The 24,310-nt window shown below is 36.2% G+C and overlaps 2 protein-coding genes across 3 annotated transcripts; both read right to left on the bottom strand.

Moving 5' to 3' along the window:
* Positions 1-6,558: 6,558 nt before the first annotated feature.
* LOC130649005 (mitochondrial glycine transporter B-like) lies at positions 6,559-14,652 on the bottom strand. Of its 2 annotated transcripts, XM_057455183.1 has the most exons (8): positions 14,140-14,652; positions 10,549-10,685; positions 10,380-10,458; positions 9,896-9,966; positions 9,004-9,106; positions 8,754-8,922; positions 7,873-8,064; positions 6,559-7,039 (listed from the first exon to the last, which is right to left on the bottom strand). In XM_057455183.1, the coding sequence occupies exons 1-8, from the start codon at positions 14,257-14,259 to the stop codon at positions 7,014-7,016; spliced, it is 897 nt and encodes a 298-aa protein (XP_057311166.1). In that variant the 5' UTR covers positions 14,260-14,652; the 3' UTR covers positions 6,559-7,013. The 2 variants fall into 2 exon arrangements, with proteins under 2 accessions (XP_057311166.1, XP_057311165.1); XM_057455182.1 differs by lacking the exon at positions 6,559-7,039 and having other exon boundaries at positions 7,683-8,064; positions 14,140-14,648.
* A 7,764-nt stretch (positions 14,653-22,416) lies between these two features.
* Positions 22,417-23,727, bottom strand: LOC130648488 (uncharacterized). Its single transcript, XM_057454540.1, has one exon. It carries the CDS (start codon positions 23,725-23,727, stop codon positions 22,417-22,419), a length of 1,311 nt encoding a protein of 436 aa, XP_057310523.1.
* Positions 23,728-24,310: the final 583 nt, after the last annotated feature.

The following is a 24,310-nucleotide window of genomic DNA, read 5'->3' on the forward strand; positions in this document are numbered from 1 at the left end:
CTTTCCCAATGGCGCTAAATAAAATAGATTTGTTTGAGAGAAGGAACCCTGATGTCGCCGTGCATGTTTTGACAAAAGATGACATAGAGGGTGTCTATATGTGTCGAAAGTCGAAGCATCTTGACCGGGATGAGACGGTTGTTTTGTTTTTACTGTGTGAGGGGGAGAAGAGACATTACATCGCCGTTAAGAACTTGAGCGGTGTCCTGAGCAAGGCCAACTTAAAGCAAGAACATAAGGAGTTTTATTGCTTGAATTGTCTCTCTGGTTTTCCAAGCGAACAGAAAAGGGATGAGCACTTTGAGTATTGCAAGAATAACGATGCCGCTAAGATTCAACTCCCTAAAGAGGGTAGCACCCTAACCTTCACCGATGGTAAGTTTCAGCTCAAGGTTCCATTCATCATTTATGCCGATTTCGAAGCTTTTACACAAGAATTACCCGAGGATGAGAGAAAAGGCGGATCATCAACCGAGAAAGTTGGTAAACATGTCCCAACCGGATTCTGTTGTTATAGTAAATATGCTCATGGTGAAGTTCCCAACCCTCTTAATCTTTACCGTGGTGAGGACTGTGTTCCGCGCTTTGTAGATCATGTGGTTTCCGAGGCTGAAAGGTTATATAACATGTTTCCTCAGAAAGAAATGGATCCACTGACGGATGAGGAGCGTGACGGTTTCAATAGATCCGAGGTTTGCCACATTTGTATGAAGGAATTTGATGGTGATGATGACATCAAGGTTAGGGATCATTGTCATTTCACTGGTAAGTTTCGTGGAGCCGCCCATCAGGAATGTAATCTGCGATATAAGGTTCCTAATTATATTCCGGTTGTATTCCACAATCTGAGCGGATATGATGCGCATTTATTCATTAAGGAGCTTGCAAGGAAGTACGGAGAGGATGGTATGGGTGTAATCGCAGAGAATAAGGAGAAATATATTTCTTTCTCGACCGATGTTAAGGTTGGTGAATATATTAACAAAAATGGTGAGACTAAGGACAAAAAGATAAAGCTAAGATTCATAGATTCGTTTAGATGTATGTCTAGCGGCTTGAACAATCTTAGTGCAAATCTCGCGGGTGTTAACAACATGAGATGTGATGAGTGTAGCTCAGGCTGCTCGTTTGAATATATTGATGAAAACTATATTGCTCACGGGAAATGTGGTGAATGCGATGTCGGTTGCAATAGAAATCTTGATAAGCAGAGTTTACTTGAAAAGTTCCGTAATATGCACACGGGAAACGATGAGCAGTTCAGGTTGCTGTTGAGAAAAGGTGTATACCCATATGAGTATGTTAACTCATTCGATAGGTTTAATGAAACTGAGCTCCCGTCAAAGGATGACTTTTATAGCGAGCTTAACATGAGTCACATCAGTGATGCTGACTATGAGCATGCTCAGAAGGTTTGGAAAGCCTTTGATATTAAGGATCTAGGTGAATATCATGACATCTATCTCAATACAGATGTTCTATTGCTCGCCGGTGTGTTTGAGACATTCAGAGAGACGTGTTTGAGATACTACAAACTAGATCCCGCGCATTTTTACACAACTCCTGGATTAACTTGGCAAGCATGTCTGAAAAAGACCAGGGTTAGTCTAGATCTATTGTCTGATATTGAGATGGTCACGTTCATTGAAAGCGGTATTAGGGGTGGATTGTGTCAGGCTGTCCACCGCTACGCCATGGCCAACAATCCATATATGGGCGATATGTATAATACTTCGGAAGATACAACCTATCTGCAGTATCTTGATGCTAACAATCTGTATGGATGGGCCATGATACAGAAGATGCCCACCGGAGGGTTTGAGTGGGTTGATGACGTTAGTAAATTGCCCGAACCCGTACCGGCACCCTCGAGATCCGGTACTAGCCAACAAGACATGGATATGTTCGAGCAGGAAGAAATGGCTAAAACTAGACCTCAGGTGAAAAGCAAGTTGATTGAATGGAGAGACTGGTTAATAAATCATTTACCTAGGGCTATTAAGGATAAAACAACAAAAGCTTTCAAAACCATTAAGGATAAGATCATGGGTTTGTATAAAAAGGACAGTGGAGAGGAAGAGGTGAAAGAGGAAAATCCATATACTCCTAAAAGTTGTTCACGATCCTGTAACCAACACTTTCAATCGTGTGGTAAACTCTCCTAGGACGGGGAAGATAATGGTTTCCGATTTCACATCCGAACTTATTTCAAAATTAGCCGATGAAGATGGTGATAGGGGGTACTTCCTTGAGGTTGATGTTAGTTACCCACGGGAACTTAATGATTCTCATAACGACCTTCCTTTCATGCCCGAAAGGAAGGTTATCAATGGGGTCGAGAAGCTGACACCGTGTCTTTCGAGCAAGACAAACTCTATCATCCATATCCGTGCGCTTGATCAGGCGTTGAAGCATGGTCTTGTTCTTGATAAGGTTCATAGAGTCTTAAGATTTAATCAGAGTGCGTGGTTGAAGTCGTACATAGATTTTAACACTGATTTGCGTACTAAATCAACTAATGACTTTGAGAAGGACTTTTTCAAGCTTATGAACAATTCGTTCTTTGGTAAGACAATGGAGAATCACAAGGATATACGCTTGGCTACGAAGAAGGATCAGTATGAGAAGCTGGTGATGAAGCCAAACTTCAAGGGTAGCACATGGTTCTCGGAAACACTGATGGGTGTAGAGATGTCCAAGATCAAGATCAAAATGAATAAACCAATCTACCTGGGACTGGCAATTCTGGACATGTCCAAGATGATTATGTACGAGTTTCACTATGATTACATGAAACCGAAATATGGTGATGACGTGAAACTGTGTTACATGGATACTGATTCATTCGTATACCACATCAAAACCAACGACTTTTACAGAGATATCGCCGATGATGTGTCCGACAGATTTGACACATCGGGGTATGATAAGGAAGATGGTAGACCTCTACCATTAGGTTTGAATAAAAAGATCATTGGGCTGATGAAGGACGAGTTGGGTGGTAAGGTGATGGCTGAGTTTGTAGCCCTAAGAGCTAAGACCTATGCATACAAACAACTATGTGGTAGGGAGGGTAAGAGATGTAAGGGGGTGAAGAAATGTGTGGTAAGGGAGACCATAGGTTTCGCTGATTATAAGAGATGCCTGTTTGAGGGTGAGAACATTTACAGAACCCAAATGACATTTCGATCTATTAAGCATGATGTTCACACAATAAAAACAAATAAACTGGCGCTCAATGCCGATGATGATAAACGCATAATTTTGGAAGATGGTATTACCACACTGGCTAGAGGCCATTATAGACACACATATCACTATAATTTATAGGGCACGACAGATGAGGGTGGGGAGGGACCCATGGGACACGGCGGGGTGGAGGGGGTTTTGGACAGATATCGTTGATTTAACGGGGATGATCTATAATTTGACGTGGAATGGTACAGAATATTAATCGCTAAGGGGTGGTATGGGCCTTTTTTACGTTGATTTAACGTGGATGCCCGCTTATTTGACATGATTGCACCAACATCGGCATTTCCCTATCTCTACGAATAAGATACATTCCGGGCACTAATAACCGTAACATTTATTATGAATAATGTTGTTTTGCATCCATAAGACGCTAACGTGCTCCATTCTTTTACTTACCCCTTTACTTAAAAGACGTTCCGCTTTCCCTTTTTAAGGAAAACTACAATAACAGACAGTGAAATCCTATCGAGAAATAATCGTCACAAGTTATTCAAGGTGGACGTGGCGGAAAATAGAAGTATTTTGTTATTTCTCAGAACTGAAATATTTTCCTCGAGCGAATACAAACCTCTAGCGTCTGTTAAGTCATTATTTCCAGTGTCCGCATTTTTTTCCGTCTTTATAATTTTTATAATATAATAATTTTTTAATGAACTTGTATTAGGACTTATATAAACAGATAACTCTAAAGTCCCAAACCCCTCTCCCCCCTCGCTGTTATTAGCCCCATCCGCCCCTCCCCCCGTTTATTAATTTTTTACTTTTAGTGACAGTACAAATCAATTTTAGGGAGCAAGCAAGCTTTATTTTTCAAATACTTTTGCAATCGAAAATGCTTATATCTATTTTCGAATGTTTGTTTCGAATGTTTAGTTTTTAAGAGAGTCTTCGGACCCCCTGCTTATTCCACCTTCCCTCCCACCCGTTTATTTTTACAGATATTTCGGACCCCGCTAATTACCTCCCCCCTGCTATTGAGATTCGTTTTAAAAGGACTAATTCGCCCACATTGAGCAAAATATCGGAATTGTTTTTTATTTTTTTTATTTTGCGGGTGTTTGTTTCGAGTTTTATGTGCCGCTTACATATTTTACGACTTTGGGTGAATGAAATATGGTCAAAAAAAAGGAGACACAATGGATTTAACATTTTTCGAAGATATTAATGCATTTTACCACAACGAAAAGTTAGACAGTATTATTATTACTAGTCTATAAAGCCCGTGGAGAAATCTACTTAGGCAGAAGCACAATGGAAAAATAGGTTGTTTTAAGTTTTTTGATGACGACAGCAGTGCAGATACAAAAAAAAGTTGGCGAAATTTAGTTTATTTGTTGCCTATAATATATAGAGCTTAAACTGCTGATCAAGAAAATGTATATGATCATGCGCTTTTGATGAGCGGTTAATGAGATTTAAGGGTTCAAAAATTTTGCTGACGTCAGCAATAACCAGTCAAAACCTCAAAAAATTTTTTAGAAATTTGTATACCTGTTGCCTTCATTGTATAGATCTTAAAACGCTGATCACAAACATGTATAGGATCATGTACTTTGGACAAACGGTTGCAGAGATATTAAAGTTTAAAGGTTTTTTGATGACGTCATCAACCCGTCCAGTCCGAAACGGATTTGGGGACCTAGGTTTGGGAAACTTACCCAAATTGGTCCAAGGTGGTCCCAAGTTACCCACGCGGTGAAAAATCATTGACGTCACCAACTCGTTTCAAGTTATTTAGCCTCAAAATTTTACGGGCACTGTAATGTCTTCATTAATTTAACATAGGATATTGACGTTAAAGTAGTGTCTTTCAAATACACAAAAAACTACACCATTTTTTTAAGTAAAACCAAAGAGAATTTTATACCCTTGTTACGTTACACTTTTCTTACTTAAATAAATACAAAGAAAAAGAAGAAGAAAGGTAACTGTATTAAAATATTTTACATGTTTCTCATGTCATAATAAACCCAATTTCTCTCCGTGTGTAGCAACTCGTCTTTTTCTTTTGCAACTGTGGATAGTTTTTCGCAGTCATGCAATCCAAGAATATTGAAATTAAACGCTTTGCATTGAAGATCTTTTTTGCATTGTAAAAAACACTCTTCCAAGTTTGTCGCTTGTGATAAATCCAATTTAGGAGAACTCAATCGTTTATCTACTTTTAGCATGTTATTGTTAAAGCCATTTATATTGCTCCCGCCGATTATCAAAACAACAAAAAACACAGCAAAATATTTTACCGCCATATTTGATGCAAGTAGGACAAAATCCGTTAACTAAAAAAAATCCCAGCTCGACTTTTGACACTTTTTTCTATGCAAGCGTTTAACACGATATTTATCAAAAATTAAATTTACAATTTATCACTTATAGCTATTTTGTCAAACCAAACAGTCGGAAATGTGATTCATCCACGGTTTTGAATAAGTAGAATATTTTCACTCCATGAGAACTCATAAATAATAAAAAGTTGTATCGATATTTTAGTTGTTTCAAACTTATCGATGATTAAAAACCAAACGTGTGAAACTATACCCAACCTAGTTAACAGACATCTTACTTGTTGTAAGAAATGATTGCAAGAGAGAAGAATGGGAACTAATGTTTTCGAGTGTGTCTTGTATACGCACATTTAAATTCCGCCTTTTTTTAAAGGAGGACGGAAATATATTTCGAATTTTAAGTTATTTTCAGGTTGCTCCAATTTTTCTTACAAATTGTGATTATAAAAGTTATTGTTGAGGGCAAATGTCAGAAAACGCGAGGTTTAATTCTCCCATGCAGGGCGATAAAAGTGATGTAAAATCTCCCACTTACAAAATGTCACATTATTTCAGTTTCTCTTAATAGTGCTGATGCAATATTACCCCGTTGATGTTCTTTAATAACTTTCTTGCTGTATGGTTACGTTACTGAGTTTTTATATTTATCTATTAGAAACCTGAATTCCAAACCTTCAGGTTCCATACCTCTCAGAAGCATTGGTATTTGCCATTATTTGAAACTATCCCTTAAATTTATAATCGGGTGATATAACTTTCATTAGGGTGATCCTTAGAACATGAAACTCACAACACAACTTTAATTTATCACGGATCATGTGTTTTTTCCGCAACTAAATTTCGCGAAATATCTGTTTTTGTAAAACGCAAAATATAATATCGACAGTGTTGCGAATTGTACGACCTAGTTTCCAGAGTACTGATTTCAGAACACAAATAGGACCTGGGAACGAAATTGGCAAAGTCAATAAGAGCTGACGCATAACAAAGCCAAAAAGGTAAAACGTATAGAATACACTTTATATGGAATTTATATCGCCTAAAAATATTCATATACTCGAATATACATAGAATATACAGTACGAAGGTACTTAACTATAACAGAAATAAAACACGTAGTAAAAATATTGGCAACTGTTCATTGACACCTGTGGTGTAAGCGTTAGCTTTTCGAAGAATATTGCATAAGAAAACTATGCGAATAAGCGCTATAGAGTGGGTTTTATATTGAACTCGAGATAGCAGGGCGAGGTTGTTGGTTTCCAATGAAAGTAATAAAAGCACGTGACACTTAATTTACCATAAACGTCCTTTGACAATACAGTGGAATCTCTCTATCTGGAACTAGGAAGAAAGGAAAATACCTTGGACGGACCACAAAGGGACCGAGACTTTTGAGATAGAGAGCAGGTGAGATAGAGAGATTCCTCTGTACGTCATTTATAAGATTCGTTTCCATTTGACTGCAATCTCTTATTTCGTCAAAGTTTGCGCACACGCTAAAGAAAAAAAATATATAGAGGAAAACGCAGTCAAATGGAAAGAAGCCTTTATTTCCTTTATTTACATAATCTTTCGAGCAGTTGTTTAATGAAAGAATAAAAAAATTGAACATAGAAAATTTTTGCAACTACAACAAATACTACGAAATATCTGGGTTTTTGAAAACGGCGAACAAACTTCCAAACATTTTCAAAAATCGGGAAATTTAATCCGCAGAAAAAAAAAGAATTATAAATACCGATTTCACGCGAAATATAACGGTTATTAGAAAAGTCACTTTTACTGTCTTTCTGCCTGTTTGGGATAAATATTGATAAATTTTTTCTTCGTCCCTGAAAGTTTAATGCCCTTGAAATTCGCTACCCACTCGCAAAAATTAATTCCGCTGAAATGCAACAAAATTTTTACGCACGTCTATAAAAATACTTGAATTAACTCCAGACTACTATCATTAAGTCAAAGGTTTAACAAAATTTTCGTCCCACAAAAGTATTCGTGACTCATAGGAAATTTTGTCGCTTTTGCCGACATTACTTTTTCTAAAATAGTAAGACGAAAAACGACAAAAAAGTCTTTCCTGGTCAGACTTCCGAAATGTTTAGACTTTAAGGCTATCAAATGAGCATTTTCGGTAGTAGATATCGTAAAACCAATATAAACATATACATAATTTTTTTACAATTTCTATTTTTTCACCTAATATACCACATAATACTAAGACAATTCATTTTCAACTACGTTTTTAAGTTTAAATTTTTTGACAGCTCTTCAAATACAGTCCAGGATAGCGCGGAAATTAAAGTACGGCGTAAACACCTCGGTACCATACCCCTTAAAAATCCAATAGTTCCGTGCTCAGCGTGAATAATTTTTGCGCAATGGATTGTGTTCTGGTAGCGTGATGGGTAAAGTTGCATTTGTGTCTTGATAACATCTGCAGGGTGAGATACAACTGAAGCAAGTAGGCCGGCTACAACACCACATAAAAAGTGGGTTTTCACACCTGGTTCATCAATAAATCCTAAAAAAATAATTTGTTGATTATCACTGACCATCGTGGCTAAATAGTTTCTATGACGCTTGAAACGTCTGTGTTTGGGTTTCCCAGGTAGATTTTTCTTTTTGATAAACGTTACGAGTTGTCACAAATTTGAAATGTTTTGGGGTACCAAAATACCAAATTTCCAAAAACAAGTGTAAAAATCCTTCAATATTTTGGGACACAAAAATTTAAAATCAAGGCTTTTCTAACATACATGCTGTTCAATGTGTTTTCCAAACTGGAAAGTAAAAAACAACAATCAAAAAGAAAAAAAAGAAATGTCAGCATAACAAGTTTGCAGATATTAAGAGGAATCAATATTCTTGGTCTTTTAGGTTATTTTAGAGGTTTTGGCAGAACCCTGCGTTGGAAGTTAAGGCGTAATAGTTGGTATAAGAATAGAAGTAATCAGAAAATATATATTAATAATTGGCAATTATTTCTAATCGTGTCTTTGATAGTTTTACAAAAAATGTGCTATATAGCTGCAGTCATGCGTTAACACAGTTCAAAGAAAACATTCGGGCAGTAAAAAAAAAAAAAAAATACTTTCTCGTTTGGTTAAAAAAATAATAATAAAAATTTGCATGGTAAAGGCAATCTTGCATGCTTTTTAAAACCTCTTTAAAATATATGTATAAATATAAATACATATTTTCTAAACTAACCTTGGGAAGCTATTTTCTTTCCTTGTGAGTAAAACATCAAATACAACCCCGAGAAGGGTGCGTCTCTTGCGATGGTAGCAGAGAATCCACTGTACAAGCCACTCAGCCCTTCCACACGCCAAATTAATCTTAAAGCTTGTGGAACAGATGTGTAATTGAACTGACCACTCTAAAAATTCAAATCAGTATAATTTTGCTCAAATGGATCAGTGCTAATCCATTGCAAAAAAACATAAAAATAAATGTTAACCTCAAATCTGGATTTGATGACAGTAACAGGTAACAATATCGCACCAACAAATGCTCTTGATGTAAAACCAAGCGCCAAATTTTCGTAGAATGTTGTTTCATGACTAAAAGAGAATCCATGAAGATAATAAAATTAGTATAAATAAAAATAGCACACATATAGGACAGATTTTTGATTGCAAACTCAATTTTTTCATACTAAAAAATTATGTATACACCACAAATGCACTTGTGGTAGCAAAAAAGTTTAGAACAATTTCAACATCCTCGATGGAAGAAAATATGTGATCATATATAATAATGAAGGTCTCAGCATGTTGATGTCAGGCAACAGGGATCACTCTAGTACACAATGCTCATAGTCATGTGATCTGATGGTGATAGACCATGCAGATGTTGTTGTGATGGTAACAGGCATTATCTTACATATAATTTTTGTGAATAATCCCTCGGAAAATCAGTTGAGTCATTCTTTGTTTAGTCGGTTAAAATGTTGGTAAAAAATTGTAGTCTGTAAAAATATTATTTACCAAAAGTAACTTTTCGTTATTTAAATTTCGGAAAATTAATGGAAACCTTTTTTCAAGCTAAGCCAAGCACTATTTGAAACTAAAATTCCCTTTTTCATATCACAATTTCAACTTAAATGAAACCTAAAAATAAATTTTCTTATTTGCGCTAAAAATAAAAAATAAAAAATTGGCTAACAAAATTATAGGCAAATAAGTTGGACAATAAAAAATTTTAGTTGTCAAGAAGTATTAGCCACTAACGCACAATTTTTTGACTTTTAAAAAAGACTTTTTTACCAATAAGGTAGTCATTATATTCAATTTTAAATATTTACTTTGAAAAATAGTTACTATCAAGAAAGATTTGTGCTATCAGCTTACCTGAAAAAACTTTTCAAAAAGTTTAGTGTGCTAAAATACATTCCAACACCAGGAACTGTTCTGTACAAAGACTAAAAAAAAGGTATAAATTCACAATAGGAAAGGTACAGTAGATAAAAGTATCTTGTTACTTATAATACCTTACTTATTTTCATAAAAGAATTTTTTTGGTGATTTACAAATGACTAAATGTTAGGAACAAGTTTATGAGCATTTTTCGTGAATCCTGATACACTTTTAACTCGGATACCTTTCTCCCCCAGCATACGTACTCCCTTTGAAGACTCCTCCCCCTTGCATGCTTTTGGACTACTCCCTTACCCCTACAGATCATACATACTTTTGAATGACCCCATAGTGGAATTTTATGTAAAATTTTCACACAGATTTATTTTTACGAATGTGCAGATTGGCCAAAAATGGCAAAAAGTTAAATTTGCTAAAATTAATTTCTCCAATAATCTTGTTATAGAAAAAAACTTACAGGGATAACCCCTCTCCACAAACCAGGAACTTTTTCAGTACGGATAACATTATACACGATACTAATCATATTGCTTTGACTAAAAACAAAAACATTGGTTTGTTTACAAAAAAGTGCATACAGTATATGTAACTAAAAAAACAAATTATAAATAAAAATGTCAACAAACCTGCTCTTCTTTTGCAACACAGAAATTGGTGATGCCATTTGTAACCTTGTCTTCAACAAGTCTAACGGTTGAAATAAAACACACGAGAGTGTTCCACTAAGTGAACCAGCAAGAAAAGATTTTATACAGGAGGATTGCTATATAAAAAAAAAGGTTTATTAAGCAATGTCGCAAATATATATCCAGTGTTGGAGGTTAATTTAGCACTCAAAAAGGCTCAATTGGCTGGTAAATAAAGTAAAAAAAAAGTTTGCAGCATGAAAATTTAGTATGTACCTAAACACACACAAAATAATCATAACTTATATATTATATATTTAAACCTATTTAGCCAATTTTTATTAAATTACAATTAAACTAATATACAAGGGTTAAAGTGTTTAAACTTGGGGACTTTTTCTACAAGCCTATTACAAATTTTAAATTTTTTGTCTGCAACTGATTCCAATACAATTTTTGCATCAGTCCTCAGCGCTAAAAATAACGGCCGGTCAACGGTCACTGACCGCCAAATTTTATTAATTGACCGTCAGAATCACGTTACGAGCGGTCAGACTGACCGGCGATCGATTCCTTGCTTCGCAAAAAAAAATTATTTATCTACTATTAAGAATAGATAATAATCTAAATATCTCGCTTCACATTTATTTACAATTGATTCATACACATTTTTTCATATAGACAATGGAGCAGCGTTTTCAATCACGCACCAAAAACATTTTAGTCACTTCAATAACCTGGAATGTCTGTAATGTTTGTATAAAGTAACTATTTGCTATACTAAAAATCAAAGAAAAAAATGACTTAAAGTTCAGAATTTGAATGAAAAACATGGGGGTTTAAAAATGAATTATTTTTAGAAATTGAATACGTTACATTGCGTAATAACACCTGTTGTTCTTTTTGAATGTTACTGGCTTTTTATGTTTCGAGATGAATTCATTAGGTTGTATATTGCAGAAGTCGTCGGTGGCATGCTTCGAAAATGCTTGTCACAGGCACAGCTTAACATGAAGCAAAACTGTACAAAAGACTCAATTGTTAGAGTCTTCGCAGAACATCTCTTCTCACAAAACCGAGGGCAGGGCTGACTTATTGTCTGCTGTGTCGTGTGGGAGACAGAACTTCTGGACTTCTTTTTAATACGATATACATTTTTTTCCGATTATTATTGCTAAACATATTTGATTTCTCTTTTTTCTTTTAAAAAGATTTTTTAAACTTTATTCAACATGTTTTTTCTTTGGTATTACATTACAAGAACATTCGTCCGAAAGCTGTGTTAAGTACAGGACACCTAACCTCTCCCATGTTCTGGTTATATTTAACTTGCAGGGGTGCGCACTCTTCTCGCAGTATTCTCTGTGACGATGAAGGTCGGACTTACTTGTGGCATGGTTCCAAATGGTCTTCCGTCTTTCGTTTGAGTCTCAGTGTAATGCACCAGCCGAGCATAAGAGTGTCAGCATGAAGGAAAGGGGCCAACTTTAACGTTCTCTATACCTTACATTCTTCACAAAAACACCGACCGTTTTTGATTGTGGCATTCATTCCAATTTCACAACAAAATAACGCCAGCAATTTTTTGCCGAAGCAACTGCGGTATCTTCGTGTTTTACGTCGGCAGTGCCGAATGCGACACTAACATGTGCAACCTAGTTCCCAGGCAGCTTGCTTTTATGAGCGCGGCGGAAGCAAAGTTGACTAATTATCGTTCATTGTGTATTCACTTGACAAAGTACACCAACCTGAAGGTAGGTCAATGGGGAGGCATAAGAATAATTTAAAACATCAATGTGGAATAAATATAACCGTTTCGCAAGGAATCACATATATTTTTGACCGCTTAAAAATTCAATTTGACTAGCCATTTTGGATCTCCGACGGTCAGTATGACCGGCAGTGATCAAATATTTATTTTAAGCGCTGGTCCTATGTTATACATTATTTTCATTCACAAACGACCTGTAAAATGTTGTGGAATTTCTTGGTGAAAAATCAGTAATTGTGAAAAAAATGATGATGATATCAAAATATCAATGAAGGCACCAAATTTTCTTTATCTTATTATGGGTTATGTGCATGCAAATTATCCAATGTCCATAAAGTGGATCGGAAAACCTGTCTAATTATGTGCAACTTGAGGTTTAATTAGGGGACTAAGAAGGTATACTATTGCAATTAATTGTAAAATAGGCACAAATACAGCATGGATCAAATCTACGTTCTTTATGGAAATGCCTGACCCAATTCTGTTGAAAATATTTGGTCAGGCATTGTGGTCCCTGTGAGTAGCTTTGTTATAATAAGTATGGGGGATTATGCATTTCCTAAATAAGCAACACAACCTAATTAGGTAATGTCCTTGTACAGTACAGTCTGAATGTAATCTACCGCGGATGCGAAATTCGCATGAATAGTTACATAGAACAATAACATTGTGATAGCTTTTGTTTTTATAAGAAAATAATTGCCTCGCTGATAAACAATGACCCCACGCGATCAATTGTTTAATCACAATAGGTTGCAAGATCAATTTTAGCAATCTATTTTGCACGAACTCTTTCGAAAATTTTAATTGCAGTATTCAAATATAAAAGTTTAGATAGAAATGTTTTTTAAGATCACATTTTAAAAGTTTGAAAACAAAAATCGGCGATAGAAATGTTTATTAAGATCGCATTTTAAAAGTTTAAAAACGAAAAGCGGCGATAGAAAAGATTTTTTAGATCGCATTTTAAAATTTTATAAGCAAAAAGCGGCGATAGAAAAGATTTTTTAGATCGCATTTTAAAAGTTTAAAAACGAAAAGTGGCGATAGAAAGGATTTTTTAGATCGCGTTTTAAAAGTTTATAAACGAAAATCGGTGATAGAAAAGATTTTTTAGATCGCATTTTAAAAGTTTATAAGCCAAAAGCGGCGATAGAATAGATTTTTTAGATCACATTTAAAAAGTTTAAAAACAAAAAGTGGCGATAGAAAGGATTTTTTAGATCGCGTTTTAAAAGTTTAAAAAAGAGGAACGGCAATAGAAATGTTTGTTTTTTTAAATTGCATTTTAAAAGTTTAAAAATGAAAAGCGGCGATAGAAATGTTTTTATTTGTTTCAATAAAAAAGTATGCGGAAGGATTATTACGTTGTTTGTTCAGAAGGAAATGTTTTCATCGAGAAATGTAGATATTGCATTTATTTCAGAATTTACAAAAATAAACGGTAGTTGTATTCTTTTAATAAAAAAACTTTCAAGTCATTTAATAGTTGTGAACAATGCTTCTCATATGTTTTTTTTAAATTAAACGCTGGAATCTTTTTAAGTAATTAAATCAACAATACATTCTTGTGCAATGTATTACTTCGCGAAAGATTTTTATTATTTAATTACTAATAGGGAATAGCTTATCAATACATTTACACAATGCATCTCGCTATTAGAAGAAATATAATTGCTCCAATATTTTTTTGGGAGCGCATTGTTTTTTAACACGCAAATAACCCTTAAGGGATTTAATTATAACAAAAGACAAACGACTGCCACTGAAATAACTAGCTAATCTGCTTTAAAAAAAGATTGTATCTCAAAATGCCATACCATCTCAGTTGTTCTTTTCAGTACTGAAGTCATGTTATATTTCTGTGGATAAATTCTGCTTTCACTATTTTGGTTGCACAGCATCTCTTTAAACTTGCAACATAAACAAGAATATCCCATGTAAAGTAAAATGAAAGCTAACTATGCTCTTTTGGTGAAATTGGAAGAGCGTTATTTTGAAAGGATGCTGTTTCGGTAGCTAAGTCTCAAAATTCCAGGGTGGGTCGTCTTTACCTTCAACTACGGCAGTCATTTCCAAAAACAGTGTGGTTTCCTAAAATGTTTCGATGTTTTAATAACAGTAACCAGCAGCCTATGTTCGCAATTTCAGTAAGCTAAACGACACTTGGTTGATAGCAGTACTAGTTCAAACCGGCGATAAATCTTGTTTAGTCATTTGATTTGATCAAGTGTGGCATAAAGGAGGAAATTCTTTGCAAGACCAAATATGCTTTTTAGTTTCCCAAATATGTAGGGGTCTCGATTTTCCAAATTTACAAAAAAATCTCGCTTAACTCCGAAGGCTTGTGTAAATCCATTCTCGTCCGCAGGAGCACTTTCTTTAGAAATTTATTTCAAAAAGCTCTGGGGACAAGAATAATGTACAACCTCTTCTCCAGGCCTAAAATGTTTTAAATAAAAACAATTCAATGAACTTCAAACTTAACAAAAATAAATAGTTTTAAGCCCTAAATAAATAAAGTTCTAGTGCCTGTTGTCTCTTTTTTATATCAAGACGACTAGGAAGAACATGTTCGTCTCGACGTCCAAAAGGTTATAAACAGAGAATATATAATCTTTGTTCTGGCGCGTCTACACACGAAAGTGCCATTAGAAAAGTCAATTTTAAGAATCCCTCAACGCAAACGGATGGTCCGTACTGCGGACCTTTTGTATAGATGGCGCAAGCAGCGGATTTAGAGGTGTATTGAAGTCGCTTAGTAGGAGAAATTACGCACATGATGGAAACATGATTATAGGCCAAGATACCAGAGAGATTAGAGGTGTGTTGGAAGAGAAGATACGGGTGAGGTCATTGGTAAAGACAAGGTTTTGAATCCTTTAGGGGAAGACAGATAGGGGTCTCGAAAGCACAAGTGAGCATATCTACCCAAGAATGTAAACGTCGGTTTTTGCCATTCATTGTAATCACCCTTCCCCTAACCCTCCCACTCTTGTATAAGTACAAGTCGAACGGAGGAGAGTGCCTTCATATCACAAAGCTTAAATATCAAGACCTATAAGTTCCATCAGGACCATAACGACTTACCTTAACGATCCAGTCAGTGTTCGTTTAATGGGGCAAGCAAGAGTTGGAGATCTGGAAGATCTAGGTCAATTTCGCAACGCATTGTGCAACAACAGTTCTACGTTAATCAACAGGGATTGCTGGCAACAAGTTGTTGGGGATTATGCCTTGTTCATCATGCCTACAATTCAAGGTCTAACTTCGGAAGGTTTGACCAAACTTAGCGAGTCTATAAGACTTGCTAAGTTTGTATGCAGCTTTATTATTTGGGTCACAAGCGCAGGCAAAAGCCTCCTTGATTAGTTTTGGTCCAGACAACTACACAACAAGACAAAAACCACTACAAAACTCTGAAAGTATGGTCGATGTGGAAATAAGAGTACGGCTTTGCAAAAGATGCTGTAGTACTGCTGTAGTAAGTTGAAGCCGTATGAATTATCAATTATATATTGCTCAGAGCAGTACATTTGAATAAAAATACCATTGCACGGTTATTTTTAAATGCCGTCTAAGAAATAGGTGGATGTCCAGAGAAAGTGAGGAGTGATTGTGGTACTGAAAATGTAACTCTAGCTACTATTCAATGTTATTTGCGTCGCAATCACGGTGATAAGAATGCAGGTACAAAGTCGCATATGTACGGTCCTTAAAATATTATTATTAATATTATTAGATTAACTTCTGTTTGTGTTCCTTCTTTTTTAGAGTTAGAGATACCATTTTGAAAAAGATTTTCACCATTTTGAACAAGATTTTCTCCATTTTGAAAAATATTTTCACTATTTTAAAAAATATTTTTACCATTTGAAAGAGATATTCACTTATTTCGGGAAAAATGTTTTGCACCTATCGGCTTCCGTAATGATCAGAATTGAAACTTATCAAAAGGTACAAGGGAGATGATGATACGTTTTTGTTAGAAAAGAAGTTATTACGTGCAGATGTAATGACCGTAAACTCATCAAGGGAAGGAGATGCTCCACAAAAAATAAAAGATCGTTAACTGCTGTAGGCTAAGCAGTCTTAACAGGTTTACGCCCATATGTTCTGAAGCTCTGATTTTCAAATGCCGACAGGTCTTTCCGTAATAAGAAGCATTGCAGCTACTACACTTAAAGTGGTAGACAAAATTTGAAATTAAGGACTTAGGCACTCTATCTTTTAACTTGAAAAAAGATGACATGCGAACAGGCAAATTAAAAATGACTTTAAGAGTGTAACCAGGCAGAGACTTGTTAACAGAGTTGACTAATCTAGTTCCTAATTGTAAGGATAACTTTCCCAAAAAAGGTAAAAATATTTGTAACGCTGTTTTATCGGACTCACTCGGTAGATTTTCGGAACATGTAGCTAATTTAAAAAATATTTAATACATTTGTCAACAAAATAACTCGGATATTAATTCTTAGATAAGATGTTTTTTTAAGACTATGGAAATATACGAAAAACCAATGTACAAACTAGACCACGTTTATATTCGTTCGCTATGAAACTGTTAAAATTTGAGTAGACACCACTGAAAGTGGGTTTTCTAAAAACTGAAGTAATAAAAGAATTATTAGTACGGATAACATTGACATTAAGAAACAAAAGAGTGTCACTTAATTCAGTTTCAGAAGTAAAAGAAATGTTGGCATGTTGATTATTTAGATAATTCTAAGATACTGCACATGTTCAAGTGAATGGAACAAAGCAAACACATTACCAACATATCTTTTACAATAGACAGGTTTGAATTCCAATGGACAGTTATCAAGCCAGATTTTTTCTTAATGACGAAGAAAAGCATTGGCAAGGCACGGGCCAAGAGGCTAACCCATGGCTAATTTGGTCAAAAGAACTTACTCTATTGTATTACGTGATTGTAACGTTTTATATAAAATTTGGTTAAAAAAATCTATATGGCTGTACATTGAAAATGTTAGATGTTCTAAAAAGAATGTGACGATGAATCCTGTCGTTTTTATTTTATGAGTGATATATTCGCAAAAGACGCTTCATCCGTATTAATACATAACGACGACGATAGCTATGAAAGGGAAGAAGCAGAATGTCAAGAAGCAGCATGTGAAGGTAACTCACGCATCAAGCACGATCAAATAGAAGGAGGATCTATACGTAAATGTGACTAATATGAGTCAGAATGATGTCATCTTTCTAGAAAGACTTAATCTTCTTTTCGACTGAACTTGCACGCGATGCTGGAGAAGGGTTACTTTGAGAAAATTTTCAATCTATTCGGTAGTCAAGATTCCATGCGCTTTTTGCGGACTTCGTCTCCGGATCACGGTAGTGGAAGAGCCCTGCAGAGACTGTTGGACGGCATTACTCTGCATATGACTAAAATGGCCGATGGTGCCGAAGATATCCGATGTTTTGTCTATCTCTTAAACGATGCCTAATTGAAAATCCTGGAAGTTCATAGTCTGAAGTATTAGATAGCGAAAGCGAATATCAAAGAGTTCTCTAAGATGGTACTTTCAAAGAATAAATGGTTCTAGACATCGTGAAAGAGACCTTGAAAAGGCTGGAAACGGTTTTTACCCTTTGCATGCCACCAGATGATCTGAAGTGTGAAATATGCACACTAGAAGAACCAGCCTACCGTAGCACGTTAAAGATTGGGTTAAAAGTGCGCAAGCCCTGTAGCAACGACGAAGAACTTGAAGGAGTGCCTTTTGAAGAGATTACCGAAAAGTTTGCAATGGGGTTCGAAGGAAACTCTCCCGTATATGAGATTATGTGTCAGTATTTTAATTACTCTTTTATACGGTTTGTGTTCAAAGCACAGGCAGTAAAATGAGTGCCACTGTAGTTTGGTAGGCGGTCCTTTACCAAAAACCCTGGTTGACACTTAGAAATGCAAATAAAAATGTCTTCTTCTTTTTACTCTCTTGGCGGTATGGTCGTCATTCAGAAAAACAATGGTGACGTTTACCCATATCTTGCCATCTGTTGTCAGCAGAAGTATGTCGCAAACAAGCTTGTTGAGACTCCGAATGCGATAGTTCACTACAATTGGCTTTAAGATTGTGGATGTATCGAGGTCAACCCCGATCGTCTAAGACATTTTAAACCTGGTCGGAACTACACGCACCAGCGCCTCTTAGAGTTCCAAGCATTTTTCTGGAGTCGTACAGACAAAACATTCTTTGGGACACTAAATATAACTAAAGTATATGTCTTCTCAACTTTTCCTGTTCAACGCTGTACCTGCCGGGGCGATCAAGACTCTATTCGATGAACACTCACATCCTCACTCTTAGAGTTCCTAAGCATTTTTCTGGAGTCGTACAGACAAAAAATTTTTTGGGACACTAAATATAAGTAAAGTATATGTCTTCTCAACTTTTCCTGTTCAACGCTGTACCTGCCGGGGCGATCAAGACTCTATTCGATGAACACTCACATCCTCACTTCAAACGTGCAGATCTCGCGAGATTCTTAGGAATCCGTGATATAAAAGCAACATACGGAGGCGCAGCGCTACAAACAAGTTAACCGTCACGATCTCTTTGTATCACTAGATGGTGCCAAAGAGATTGCATGTGGATCCTGGAAACTCAAACCCATAGCATTGGCAAACTGGTTTGCAAGAAAAGGCACAGGAAAAACTGCAGGATGAGGTTTAGAAGCTTCACTAGCTAAGCAACGAACAGCGCCAATCGCCAAGGATGAAGACGTAGTCACTGAGTTCCATGTTGATGATCTTGCTATTAAAAGAGCGCAGTCTGAAAATTTGCACCTAGATATCGAACAACTCCAGTCACGCTAGTTCCGCATCGAATGCCAATAGACATAGTCCTGTGCATGCTTAATGTCGCTTCAAGGAAGTTGTCCTTGGCAAAGACAACTTTTACCACAACCATTTTACTCTACCTAAAACAATACACGAGAGCTGTTCGAAGACATGTTCGACATTGATATGGTATAAGTAGCGCACTTGCAAGACCTTTTTAAAACTCTTTTTGAATCACAAAAAATGACTGTAAATTCACCACATTTGAAAATCCTCGGGAGGTATTTCTACATCCTGTAGAATAAGGAACGAGCTATTCCAATACAAAACTTCAATACCGACAATCTTTTAGGTACTACAAAATACGATCGTTTAGCTGATCTACAATACTACCACAGCCCATAGGTCCTTTTTGGATTTTGGTGTTGGTTGCACGTCTTTTCTGGTCCCCATTTTCTTCCTCTGATTGAAGAAGGTATAGATATAGCCCGTCGTCCAGTAAAGGATCTTCTCAATATCTTTTTTTACACCTTCCGCACTTTCCAATTTTACAAATTTTCAACGAGATTTGTGTACATAGAGATGGCGTGTAAAGAAAGTGCTCGAGGTGTCTTTTCTCCATTCTCGTAGAGCTTTTGCAAACAAACTCCGCATATCTTTTTTTCTATGGCTTCGTACTTTAGAAATAAAACCTTTGATGCACTTCTTTAGCAACAGGTTTCCCTCACCCTGCCGCAAGGCCTTCTTGGACGCCTGACATTTATCGACAGGCTTCTGTCGTTGTTGTGAGGCCTCCGCTGGGGTATCTTCAATATTGAACATGTCTACGATTGAAGACATCTTTATTATAAGATTTCGATATGGTAAAACGCAGAGCAAGAGCAAAAACTTAACGCAAGCTGTGTGAGCAGAAGCAGCGTGCAGAGGATCGTCAGGATTACGTACGTTTATGTCTAATTTACTGAAAAAGCACACTAGAAAATCAGATATGTAACGATTTCCCTCGACATGTTATACATAGTCCACATGGGTTGCATGTTGGTGTAGTGCAACCTTGTGATTTGTCCCTCTTCGAAAGAACATACCCCGTTCTCCTGATATTTTATCAGTACCTTGTGGTCGAACTCCCACATTTCATGCCGCCTCTAAATTGCACTTGGATGTGTTTCATTAGTGTCATAATGTCAGCTCTCCGTATCCCGCGTTAGGGCATGCTTTCCGCGATACGCCCTATGTCTTGTTTATTGTATTTCTCGCCGAGCGCCCTGATAAACAGATGTGCGTCGTAGCAGTTCAGACTGTGGAAGATGATCAGGATATGTTTAGAGATCTTATGTTTCAAATTGCAGTCGTTGTTCGCTGTGCATTAATAAAGACTTGCGTAGTTGCAGTGGCCTCGAACCTTTCGATTCTTTGCAGGGTTATATTGAATGGCGTCATGCACATGGACATCTGTTGCCTCTTTGTACTCTCTTCTTAGCACCTCTGTGAGTTCCGTCATCGGCTGCTGTGGCATCTTACAAATGGTCCACGAAACACTTAACTTAAGGTGCAAAAGCCAGTTTCTATTTGCTTATTCAGCGTTTTCGTTTTACTCTCTCCGCTATTTTCTTTTGCTGGGATGAGTAGGCTCTCAAAGGCTGGTATATGGCAAACGGTACCCTAAAATGCATCTGCCCATAGTGGTATTTGATTTTTCAGTCTTCTTGCGTCCTTGACTACCATGTAATCGAAACAGTGCTTATAGTGCTTGTCTCTCGATTTGATTGTATCAAAGACGTACAAGCTGTTTAAACAGAAATGTATCGCGTGTCGTCTGCAATAAGGAGCCGGTTCACTTGTCTGCGCGTGAAATGTTGTGGTCGGGTAGCCTTTGGGGGTTTCTACTGATTTCTTAATGAGGAAATGCTGCAACAACGCCGCCCTTGAAGCACTCTTCGTCTTTGTTCTTGGGATTGATGATGACCTAGCTCGGTCCTAAAGATTCTAAAGGCCTTGCAAAGTGTGTACTTGTGTTTTTGAGGCATAGGTTTCTTAAGACTCTTCATAAAGACCCTGGATACTATCAAGGTAGTCCTTTTTCGCATTTATTCAATTTCGTCATGAGGAGGTTTTGTCAGGGCGCTACTTACTTTGTGATATAAGGCCATGACGCAATGCCTAAAGGCATTAAATGCACCTTTTATTGACTTCTTAATAGGTTTAGGTATAGCCTTTAATAGCCAGTCGTACCAGCCAGAGAATTTGCTTTTTACTACCTGTCGGCTCTTCGCCATCTCCTACTTCTCAACTACATTCATGGCTTGCAGGATGGGCAGTTTTGTCACAGGCTTGACTGGAATTCTTGTCTCTGTGGATCAGCCTTGCGTAGCGTGTAGTATTCTTTTATACCACGGAATTGACAATGTCGCGTAATTCTCGCACGCTTATTTGTGTTCATCTTTATTATAGATTGAAAAATGGATTTTTAATGTTGCATAATTATTCAACGATCTGTGCTAGAGTGTCGAAGCAATGTTGTCAACATCGATGTGCGCAGGTGTACACAGTCTTTATGGATGCTCGTGATAGAGTTGATAACGATGGGGTCGTGGGAGACGGGGTTTGGTAAGTATTGGGAGCGGGGGTATGGGTCATTACTGGGGGCAAGGGCGTGCGCATGTGCGTGTGCAGATGCGCCAGAACGAACATTATATATTCTCTAAAACGAACGACGATATTGTTGTTGTGGGCTTTAACAAACATAAAATCTTCAATATATAAAGAACGTATATGTATTAATTTTTTCTGTCAAAAAGTCTCTCCAAGAACTCGTGTTATTTTGTACCCTGTCTATAGTTTTTTGCAATATATATTTCTTCTGAAAAAGGGTTAAGCCGGATGGTTCTAACTTACGATTTACATAAAAGAAGCGTATCTATATTTTGTCTAAAATCCTAGTTGTGGGAGTTTTCCTATTCCCCTGAAAGTTTGAGTTAACGTCTACTGTATAGCAAGTAAGCGATTTCAATTCTATAATGATTTAAAACATCTCTCAAAAATACGAATGAGTCCGTTATATTTCTAATATTTGAGTTGTATTACACTTAAATTTTTTTAATTATATAAACGTTTATTAGAAACCAGGAAGACCATAACTCTAGGTCGGCCTTATCAGATAATATCGGCAACACAATTAATGAATAAAAAATGCACTGTCCCCAGACTCGAAAAAGAGTTTACAGCCGTGAAATACGCTTTATAAACTGTTTACAACATCAGGTGATAAAAATTTAGTAAAAATAAATACTCACACAAGAATATCTGGATGAATTAGATTATTGCGAAACAGGAAAAGAAAAATTAGTGATAGTAAATTTATAAATATAAACAAAGGCATAAATATACTCGCATATTTCATAAAAGTCAAAGATAAAAATGCCCCTAAAATACATCCAATCAGTTCAAGTATTTCACGTATGCTTTCCAGATAACTTTGGTATTTCGACGAGATGAGTTTTGCAAAAATTACAACTAAAAATATCTCTTGGCCAATTTCAAATACACTTAGAGAAACCACGTATAACAACAGCATGCTAACTTTGACGTTAATGGTAGGGCCACAATAAACAAGTGTGAACTGGATAAATGAAACAATAATAATTGAAACCAGACTGGCAATTTCCAAAGAATATACAGTTACGTTTCCCATTTTAATTTTGATGCTGAAAATGTACAGCACGATGTTGCAGATTCCATTTAGAACGAAAACATGAGAAACGGTTTGGTATGACATTCCTAAAATATCCAATACAAGAACTGGAAGGCCTCGGAAGAATGCAATATTAAGTATGCAACCATAAAATGATATAAATAACATAAACACAATGATTTTTGAGGTTAAGGCTCCTTTCAAGGCCTTTACTGCGCTGCTTTTTAAATCTTTATGTTTAACGGTTTCGTCTGTTGCTGTAGCTTTCTTCATATCATATTCTCTTGATAGATCATGAGCGAAAAATATAACCCATAACTGTGCGACGATCGTTAAAATAAGAAGAACAAGACCTGATATGTTTCCATATGCAATCTGAATTTGGCCAAACCAGACGTTTAGATTTGTAAACGGAAGTACAACACACGGTCCCATAACATATCCGACGGCTTTTGAAAACACAAGATAAGTTATCTTGCTTTGTAATTTACAGGGCGAAAAGGATCTTGCCATTTCCCCTATCATTAATGGTTTCGATATGATAACTGCACCGTTTAAAAGTTTTCCTATAAACGGACATAGTGGTGACCATGGCAATATATATGTTATACTTCCAAGCATAGAAACAAAGTTTGTAATGATTATAGTCAGTTTGATGCGCCTTGTTTTGTCAGCATATCTTGCCACAACGGAAGAAAACAACATCGGTAAAATATATATTGCTATGTTGATCAGTCCATAGTATACGTCTGCGTGCTCAGTTTTTATAAGTTTTGTCAAATAAATCCATAATGTTGCCGTGTTTGCACTTTGTTCAATTCCTCTTAAAAAATAAAGAAACATATATGCAAGAACCGTTGTCCTCCGTTTTCTCTCCCAAATTTTTATATCAACACAATCATTTTCCATGTCTTGTGTGGTTTGTGGTTACGGCGATTTGTATATATGTTTTCTACAAACTAAATTTATTATATAACTAATTGTATGCCTTTGAAATAACTCATTTGCATTTACGATGTTTTACGACAATCTGCTTTGCCTGTCAGACAGACCCAATCTTCAAGACAGATTTCCAAGATAAATTTTTAGAACTTTTTGTGCTTCTTATTCTTATCATACTGATAGACATACAGCATGATATGCTCATATCATGCTGTTAGTTTTATTAAAAAGCTTTCAAACGAAACGTCAAAATAGGTGACAACGATAATAGCTTAATTATCCAGGGATTTGATATACACTAATTTTTAACTAATTGGCATTCAATGAAATTCCCAACTGATCTGATTTTCTCTGGCCAATTAAAAATGTAAACAAATAAAACACAGAATATATATAGTCAGTTTTTAGAGGATGTTTTATAGACACCGCTATTTAATTAGTGTATTCTATTAGCTCAGTTATTTAGTCCTTAGGGAATGTATTGGTTGTATATATAAAATGCTGATGTGATCATGGCTTAAGAAAAGCTGAACACTTATCGTGACACATC

This window comes from Hydractinia symbiolongicarpus, chromosome 7 (assembly GCF_029227915.1).
Source record: "Hydractinia symbiolongicarpus strain clone_291-10 chromosome 7, HSymV2.1, whole genome shotgun sequence".
Classification (NCBI taxonomy): Eukaryota; Metazoa; Cnidaria; class Hydrozoa; order Anthoathecata; family Hydractiniidae; genus Hydractinia; species Hydractinia symbiolongicarpus.